The 9,138-nt window shown below is 37.5% G+C and overlaps 2 protein-coding genes across 3 annotated transcripts; both read right to left on the reverse strand.

Annotated features, from left to right (window-relative positions):
- Positions 1-175: 175 nt before the first annotated feature.
- On the reverse strand, positions 176-6,077 carry LOC5521303. Of its 2 annotated transcripts, XM_001640937.3 has the most exons (10): positions 5,846-6,075; positions 5,451-5,570; positions 5,089-5,199; positions 3,638-3,757; positions 2,770-2,877; positions 2,359-2,478; positions 1,572-1,679; positions 1,239-1,358; positions 709-816; positions 176-530 (listed from the first exon to the last, which is right to left on the reverse strand). In XM_001640937.3, exons 1-10 carry the CDS (start codon positions 5,949-5,951, stop codon positions 505-507), a joined length of 1,047 nt encoding a protein of 348 aa, XP_001640987.1. In that variant the 5' UTR covers positions 5,952-6,075; the 3' UTR covers positions 176-504. The 2 variants fall into 2 exon arrangements, with proteins under 2 accessions (XP_001640987.1, XP_048580148.1); XM_048724191.1 differs by lacking the exon at positions 1,572-1,679 and having other exon boundaries at positions 5,846-6,077.
- A 1,223-nt stretch (positions 6,078-7,300) lies between these two features.
- On the reverse strand, positions 7,301-9,130 carry LOC5521302 (protein ABHD18). The gene is made up of 2 exons (XM_001640936.3): positions 8,389-9,130; positions 7,301-8,283 (listed from the first exon to the last, which is right to left on the reverse strand). Exons 1-2 carry the CDS (start codon positions 9,103-9,105, stop codon positions 7,654-7,656), a joined length of 1,347 nt encoding a protein of 448 aa, XP_001640986.2. The 5' UTR covers positions 9,106-9,130; the 3' UTR covers positions 7,301-7,653.
- Positions 9,131-9,138: the final 8 nt, after the last annotated feature.

Genomic DNA, 9,138 nt, shown 5'->3' on the forward strand with positions numbered 1-9,138 from the left:
AAAAAAAATCAATATTCAAAATATGGGGAAATATTTAGCCAGGGGTAAAAGGGTTAAGCATTCAACAGATCTTATAAAACTTTCTGGCAACTGTCAAATATCAATCCCATAGTTTGTCTTAGTTTCAACCCCTAGTTTTTTTTTTACACTTCCTATACAATCCTGAATCACACAATTTACTCACAAAATGTTTTATCTTTATTCAACAGGTTTTTACCATTGCTTTATTGCTTACACAAGTCCACAATCCCTTCACTATTTATGTTGGAAAAGTCCATACACATTACTTAACAAATGCACCTACACAACTGGTTTCATAACTTGCTTGTTGTACAATAGATCCCAATGCATTCCTTACAAGTTGTGAGTAAAATTTGTATATAAGAATTACTTATAATCTCTACAAGGTTTTTTAATGTTTTCCTCTATTTGTGACTTTAGGCTTATAAAATGGTGTTAATATGAAAGTCCTACAATGCATGTTAATTATCTACTTGAGATGGCTCAAGAGGCTTTCTCCTGTGCGATCGCTGGAAAAAAAGAAAAAAAATTATAAAGAACAGCTTTTGGGCAATGCCCCCCCTTCCCTTTCAACCATGCCTTAAAAAATGCACATAAAACCCTCTTTTCTTGACAAACCCAGATACACAATATGAATTTTCACAAAACAGACATGTACACACAACTAGTCCCACAATACATCCTTACTTTTAGCATCTGGTAGTGGGTTCTTTTCCTCAGTTTGTACGTGCTTGAGTTTCGAGTGATCAAAGGTCTTCACCTCTGCACGGGTTTCAGTGCTTTCAGTGGTAATGTCTAAAAAGGGGGTATTGTGACATTAGAACATTTGCAGAAACTGATTTCAGCTCATCAACTAGCTTTATAGGAAAGACATTTCAACTGCCATCTCACATTATGCAGATGGCTTTCAAAACACATTTCAATACTCTTCAGTATTGACTTTGTTTAAATTCTTGCCTAGGGTAGACTGAAAGGTATATGTATTATAATAGTGCAATCAGTGCTATTGACAAGCACTGATCAGTCCAATCCAATTTTTTATGCAACAGTAAAGGATGAATATCATACTGAACATGCACATGAGTGTTTAAACAATTGAAGGGCGCTTCAAAATAGGTCATCTCCACCATCTTTTGGAATGGTCAATATAAACACATATACATTAATTAGTCAATCATTTTGGGGCCCTTGTTTATTCAACTGTAGGCCTACTGTACCATCTTTTGTTGGTAGTGGATTCTTCTCTTGCACTTCAACATGCTTGAGTTTGCTAGCATCGAATGATGCAACTGCTGACACATCAGGCAGTACCTCTGGTCTCATCTCCTCTTTGAGTACTTTAAAAAAAAAAGGAATAATGATTTTTTTCATCTGTGTTGCAAGTTTGTGTTGGTTTAAGAACCCACAATCTTCTATTTAAAACTTTAAATGCTCTATATGGATCTTGTATTTGGTATGAAACAAACTGTATATTATTAATGACAGGGGTATTCTTTTGTAGAGTAATAAGATTTTTTAGTACTTGTGCCTATACTCGTGTGTATTCTTACCAGCGGCGGAAGGCAGTGGGTTTTTTTCAACAGTTTCCACATGCTTAAGCTTAGAGTGGTCGAAAGATTTCACTTCAGCTCTAGAATCAACAGCTTCTTCTTTAATATCTAAGCATACAGACAAAGACTCAATCAGTTACATGTTACACTCTGTAATATAAAAAACATGTTACTGCTAGCTATCAAAATAGTATAGGTTATACTATTGTTTCAGGGCTGCAACCGGGATTTTTAGAAGGGGACTTGTTCACCTTTTTACCCAAATCATAAATATAAAATATTTAAGTGGAGTTAACAGGGAGGGGGGGTATAAAAATGCAATTCAACCCTGGTTTATGGCTGTTTCATGGTGTTTTGATTGGCAATTTGACATGCGGCTACTGTTTTAATGGTTCAAATCACAGCTTTCAAAAAATTATCACAAAAACTATTACAGTGGTACTTTTATTCTGAACTTCCCATTAAGTGGCAAGCTTAAGCAATAAACTAATTCACAAAATATTTAGTACTTCTATTGAAAATCTTCACAAAGCTGTCACTTGTCTCAGTCTCAAGGGTGGTCACTTAATAGAGGTATCAATGGTTAAATCAAATTCACAAATGGATTGCAGATTACCTTATCAAGTGCATTGGCTACTAAAAACCTATGTTTGCTCATTGAAAAATCCAAAGTTTTACACCAGTTTACAAGTATGTCAGTGGCTTTGCACCACTCTCCCTTCCAGCAAATCCTGGCTAATCTACATACTGTATGAAAACTCAATATGTGGATGAAAACTAACAGTACCTTCTTGTGAAGGCATAATGCTCTTCTCCTGTGTGGTCACATGCTTCAGCTTGGTATGGTCAAATGATGCAACTTCTGAGCGATCAGGCTTGTTCTTTGGGATAAGTTCTTCATGAAGAGCTACAAGTCAACAATAAAAGTCAAGTACAAGAATAATTATTGGAACTGCACTTTCTTAAGGCCCTACTACAACATCTACCAGAAAATTCCCTGGCAATTTTCAGCTAAAAGCCTTTATATCCTAAAATCTCTGTTATCATGATTGCTTTGATCTATTTTGTTGATCTATTCTTATGGTATTATATTAAAAAGATAGGAAAAAAATTTGGAACTACTCTACAATCCTAATCATTCCGAGGATTCATTTTTGATATTTAAAAAAAGGTTTTTGCATAAGGTATAAAAACTCACTCTGGGGGGTGGGCAGGGGGTTCTTCTCTTGTGTGACCACATGCTTCAACTTGGAGTGGTCAAATGACTTCACTTCAGCTCTTGAGTCAATAGCTTCTGCCTCAATGACTAAACAGAGCAAACATTAATTTTAATAATGATTACCAGAGGGGGGGGGCAGCCCCCTTTTGCAACTAAAAAAATATTAAATGTATGGGGGATTTTTTCAATAAAAAGGAGAAAATATCTTGTGAAGATTCCCCTTCTATAGAAAACTCTGGCTCTGCTCCTGTGCCATCAACACTTAAATCATCTGCATTTTTGAATAAGTATTGCACTGAGTTGCACCTTAGGTATCAAATTACTGACCTGGACCGGGTTCCTAGAAAGCAGATTAACGCTAACCCAGGGATGAATGCCCATTTTTTCAAATCAAATGTCAAGATAGCCATTTTTATCCTGGGTTAGCGCTAACCTGCTTTCTAGGGACAGGCCTGGCCCCTGAGGTATAAAAAGGTTTATACCTTGTTGTCTTTTGAACAGACACACAATAAATATAAAGTAAGGTTTAGCTGTAGATTGGCACATGGAAAACCACCAATGTAATTTGAAGCAGTGTTTTCTTACTGAAGAAATGCATATGCCTTTGAATATCACCAGCTCTTCAAATACTGAACCCCCCTCCCATTGTTGCTAAAACTTGCATGCAGTGAGCAGACAAAGTTGTAGAGTGGATGTTTAGTAAGACAAATAGTAGTGAGACCACTGTCAAAATAGACAGCCCAATAAACAAGTTCCCATGGCCCAGGAATTTGAGATCAATAGAAAACTCAAAAAGAAGCTGGGATATTAATAATTTTATAGCTTTCTATTGACTATAACAACATACCATCTTTTGTTGGCATGACAACTTTCTCTTTTGTTTCCACATGTTTGAGCTTGCTTGTGTCAAACTTGGCTACTTCTGAGCGGTCAGGCAACACCTCTGGCATCATTTCAGCTCGGATATCTGTAAATATTAAAGGGAAATTTGAAACACAAGGAACGCAAACTTGAAACACAAGGAACGCAACGTTGATAAAAAATAGAATTGAATATGGAAGGAATAAAAATAAAAATTGATTTAAAACCAATCATGAACTGAGTACCATATTTACTTGAATAAGGGCCTCCCTTGAATAAGTGCTACCTTTGCACCAAAATTATTGGTGCAATAGTTCACCCCCCAATATTCGCATCATGCCCCTCACACCCCAATATTCGCGAGTGCCTCCCTCTAATTAGCGCCTCCCCCTAAAAAGGAACCCCGCCTGACAGTCGAGAATTTTTATTAGCACTAGGGCGCTTATTCGAGTTAATACGGTATTCATAATAATACAACATTAAAATATAGTCATTAATTTTTTATTAGATTTTTCATATTTATGATTCTCATGAAATGGCGAGTTTATATATTCTTTAAAAGGAAACAATAATATTATTTGTGCTATATTACACAAGCCACATCAAAATACTAGGGCACATATACACTAGAGCAATGGTTAATAAAACATTTGAAATACAAGGGAAGGCCAATTTCATGCAAAAAACATGCCACCAGCTCAGGTTAATAATCTTGCAAATTTGTCACAAAAGCTGACACTAACGCCAGGTCTTGTCACACACTTGACATAAAATCATTTTCAGAAAACATATCTATATGGGTTTATTAAAGCCCACAAACCGATAGTGTATTACAGATGTATAGTTTTTTAAATAAATACAAACAAGATGCTTAATTTATCGACATTTGCTTGGAGCAAAATTTGCACCTAACATCAACATTCCATCAAATATTTATCGAAGTCTTTGTAAATATAAAGTTGAAAGGACATGTATTTCAACAACAGACATGGGTGGAATCTTTATTTTCAGGTTGAATTGACGTTTCCGGTGGAACTAGGGGCGGGTCATTTCACTTTAAATATTTTTAGAGGGAAATGAAAACTTTCACCAATGTTTCTTTGAAATCGTTAACCATTTTTTATAGTTGACTCTCTGCGGCAAAACAAAGCGGCTAAAACACTGAGACCATAGTCTGGACGATTAGAACGGAAGCCGATAAAGGACCCCTTCATTGCACACTTCACGCACAAAAATAATCATGACCCAATGAAGTAGGTTAATATTCTCTAGAAGAGTTAAACCAACTAGATTCCATTGATCAAAAGATATCACTTTCCTAAGGTGTGTACGTTATGCCGAGTAATAAATACTTTTCTTTTAGGTGTTTTTAAAACAATAGATTAGATTAGGGTATGGATTCACATTCTGTAGCGAGTATATTTGCGTCGTTCTTACTTTGCGCGTCCGGAAGAGGATTTTTCTCCAGCGTTTCCACATGCTTAAGTTTATTTTTCTGGAATACCTCGACCCCAGAGAAAGGCGCCGTCCTCTTCTCATCAGCAATAGCTAGGAGATTAAATAAGAGAATAATTAAAACAAATTAATGAATATATTTGACAGGGGCAGCCAAGCCTATTGCGCAGATAAAAATGTAAATATCATTTGATTCTGTGAATTTGTTTGGCTGCGAAGCGAGCGCTCGCTTACTAGGAATATGAAACATTGGTCTAAGTGATATCTATGATTAATTTGGTCAAATAACTGGACTGAACTTAGCATAGACATGTAAATGATACAGATGTGAAAGAAGTACTCACTGTCTTTGGTGGGCAGTGTATTTTTCTCCTTCGTTTCAACGTGCTGTAGCTTGGATTTCTCAAAACTTTTCACCTCGGCACGGTCGGGAAACTCATCGGGCTGAAGCTCCTGCTTGATGGCTGAAAAAATAACGGTTCAATACGTGAAAGGGATGGTCAGGAATCTTGTATTGCCTTAAACAGTCTTGCTAATCCACATACGTAATGAACTTTGTCCATTTTATCTATCAATTGCACGAAATAGGCCTTCTTTCCTCTGATATTTGAGCAAAGATACTAAAATAATCTCGTCCCCAGAACAAGCTGTGATTTCCAATATTTATCATTTTCAGGGTCATTCCTTGCATCACATTAGGTGATTGCAGGGCTTTACGAAACTTTGACTAAGTTCTTACTTTCATCCGACGGCAATGTGTTCTTTTCTTTCGTTTGCACGTGCTTTAGGTTAGCGGCATCGAACTTGGCAACTTCTGAAACATCGGGCTTGCTTCCTTGAGACATATTGAGAGATTTTAGAATCTTTTAGAGGTAGTCGTGAGAGAAGACAGGCGCCTGCAAGACCTAAGTTTCAAGAGAATGAAAGCCTGCAAGCTGACAAGTAGTTGGACGACGAAGAATCCACCCCCAAAAGAGGGCTGGCTAGATAACCATATATGGAGCTTTAGATTACCTATTTACCGAGGTGCGTTACGTTCATTCTGTTTAGAGCGCTTTACTTCAAAGGAAATCCACAGACCGTGATTCGCCGACCAAAATGGAACAGATTAATCGAAATTTTAAATATTCGGAAAACTATCAAAACTGTTTTTTTTTTCAAGTTTTTCAAGTTTTCGATGTGTTTCTGTTACCACAGGGTACCCGCAAATTGACTCTCAAGATTAAAATGCAAGCATGTGCGAAAGCTCATAATGACATTTCCCACGGGCCCATATAGTAATATTGTGAGTCCGTCCAATTCCATAGTTAAGCAGCAGGGGCTAATATCACAGGCCAACACTTTTTTTGTTGGATGCTAAAAGAGGACTGAGTTTCTTTTATATGCAGTATTCACTTTGCTTATAATTTAGTTCCTAGACTTTTTTTAGTTATCCCTAGCTAGCTCTGCCTTTGTAGTAAAAGTCTGATATCAAGTGGGAGCATTGGCGCTTGATATAAAGTGATAATCAGGGATATCTCAAGGATCTGTTGATGGGGACATCCATACAAAAAAAAAACATATGGGGAAGGTCAATTTCAGGTGGACCATTTGGTATCCAATGTGTTGGAAACGAAAAAAAAACACCTCGAGAAAAAAATTAATGTATTGTAAAAGTAAACATTGGCTAAAAATCTCAGCAAAAATCGGGGAGGGGGGGACAAAATATCAAGCTACCCAGCCCATAGCAAAAAAAAATCAGAGCAGGAAAAAAACCTGGCTGATCATGAAGCACTAAACAGAAGAAAAAATACGTACAGATGAAGAGAATGAGATAAGCATCATCATTTTCCTCACTGTTATCATCGTCAGTATTGTTACCATCTTTATCATCACAATAACTGCATGGATTAAACAAAATAATCCAATCCTTTAAATGCCCGTTATCTTTTTTTCATGATACATAGCTGTCAACTCACCCACATTGAGCAGTGGTGTTATAAGATTTTGGACCTCATTTCAAGCCTAATTTTTGTGTAAATGTTCATACATTTTCTGTATTCATCTGTATTGGCTCTCTTGTCCCCCCCCCCCCCCCCACATATTCACTGTATTTCACCCGATTTCTGTCCAAGTTTGCTTGACAGCTATGATGATAACATTGGTGAAGAGACATGCTGTTACTATGACATAACATTATGAAAATGAAACCTCATTAAAACAACAACATAAATATATTGATCACATCAATAACTATTCTATACTCAAGCAATTTCATCAAACTGATATGTTTTCTTCAAATAGCACAAAAAGAAACAATGAATAAGTAACCTTCACATCCAAGATATTTTTTTCTAAAAATACAGAATAAACAAACTATTTTGAAAATATATATTATTCATTATTCATATGGTAAACTCTGGTTATTTAATACAGAATTGGATTTTATACTTTTGGCTTTAGTTAGAAGTTGCACCTCTACAATCTTGTAAACTTCAATGTCAGTAGGAAAGCTTGCAAAAGATGGCCAGAATTGTTTTAAACAATAAAACTAATTGTTTATCATGATTAAACCTGGTCGAGTTTCTCTTTAATAACTTTCCTAAAAATATGCATATGATTCAAAGAAGCACCTATATGACCTCCATCTACATATGCCACCTCAGATCCGGGCCAGATTTGCTGAGGTGTGTCCTCCACAGAGTAGTGGGGAACATATGCATCTGATGTTGCTGCTACAAACTTTGCAAGTTTAGGTTCATATGGGCAGGAAAAGTTCTTAAGATGAGTTGCATGGTCCATCAAAATATTCATAAATCTAAGAGCATCAGAACAGATAGTATTTGGTTGCTCTTTCTTTTTTTTAAGTGGTGGAGGAATGTAGTTCACCACAACATCTCTCACATTACTGAGAAGAGGTCTTCTTTCAAGTGAGACTGTGTGCGGGGTATACTGAGGATCAAAGTCTGACTCCCTGATATGACACATATCTAGTTGGTGGTTATCTACATTTAGCTGGGATGTCAGGTCTTGTACAGGTATGCTTTTGACACCAGACATAGAGCCTTTATTTGTGAAGAGGCATTCTCTGGTAACTTCATCTCTGATTCCTGCTGCATCTATCAGAGTCTCTCTGTAATTGTCATCTTCAAGCTGCTGTTTAAGAAAATCCCATGGTAGAGATTTCCTCATAACCCCCTGAGGAGAGAGAACATTTAATAGTTAATCTTAGAGAGAGAGAGAGGGGGGGGGGGTGTTGAGTTCGGAGGGTGGCTCAGCCTGACTTGCCCTTATAGAACCTACCTCTGTAAAGACACACGATGCAGTGCTCCAAGACAAACAGGGTACAACAGCAAGAGGCTTGGGCCACACTGTAGCTGCAAGAGATGCCATGTGCCCTCCCATGGATATTCCAGTGAGAGCAAGAGGACCATAACCATGCCGTTCACACCAATGCAAAAGAACAGACGACTCAAGAATCAGGCCTGTTCCCATTATAAACAAATCCACAACATGCTTAAGGCTTGAACGTTGCTGGTCTTTGGGCTTTCGGGAGCCATAGAAAGGGTTTTCGAGGATGATAGAACCTATCCCGTGTTCCTTTAGTAGAGGTTTCGCCATGAAATTTCGTCTCCGCCAGTAAAAGTGATCGCCTGTCCCAGCTAAGTGAACGCACATGGGTTTTCTGTCACGATGCTGCCATTTTGTGGGTATAATAACTTGGAATCGTGCGTATTCGCTTTGCTGTGGAAGTATTCCTGGGAGATACTTAGCAACAGGAGACAGAAAATGTCCCTCTGCCATGTAATAAGAGTCCCTCTTCCAACTCTTATCGAGATGGACGGGATAGCTTGATGGTACCAGAGAAGCGCATTTCTCCCGTTCTTTAAACTCCAGACGGAAATCAAACAAACGCTTGACTGCGTCTAGTTCACCCCAGCCTTTGGTGAAGAATTTTGAAATTACTAAACTACGATAGAAAATATCACTTCTACTTTTTCCCAAAGATACAGACGCCATTTTGAAGGCGAATGAGCAGCCGCCCCTTCAAAC

The sequence above is a fragment of the Nematostella vectensis genome, chromosome 2 (genome assembly GCF_932526225.1).
Source record: "Nematostella vectensis chromosome 2, jaNemVect1.1, whole genome shotgun sequence".
NCBI classification, from domain to species: Eukaryota; Metazoa; Cnidaria; class Anthozoa; order Actiniaria; family Edwardsiidae; genus Nematostella; species Nematostella vectensis.

What these genes read in the sequence shown, in the direction of transcription:
- LOC5521303 (XM_001640937.3), bottom strand. Translation starts at nt 5,951, where the DNA reads ATGTCTCAAGGAAGCAAGCCCGATGTTTCAGAAGTTGCCAAGTTCGAT. An exon ending in TACACTGCCCACCAAAGACA is followed by an intron (nt 5,200 to 5,450) that starts GTGAGTACTTCT and finishes TTAATCTCCTAG; the next exon opens with CTATTGCTGATGAGAAGAGG. An exon ending in TCCACTACCAACAAAAGATG is followed by an intron (nt 817 to 1,238) that starts GTACAGTAGGCC and finishes CCCCCTTTTTAG; the next exon opens with ACATTACCACTGAAAGCACT.
- LOC5521302 (XM_001640936.3), bottom strand. Translation starts at nt 9,105, where the DNA reads ATGGCGTCTGTATCTTTGGGAAAAAGTAGAAGTGATATTTTCTATCGT. An exon ending in CATCGTGTGTCTTTACAGAG is followed by an intron (nt 8,284 to 8,388) that starts GTAGGTTCTATA and finishes CTCTCTCCTCAG; the next exon opens with GGGGTTATGAGGAAATCTCT.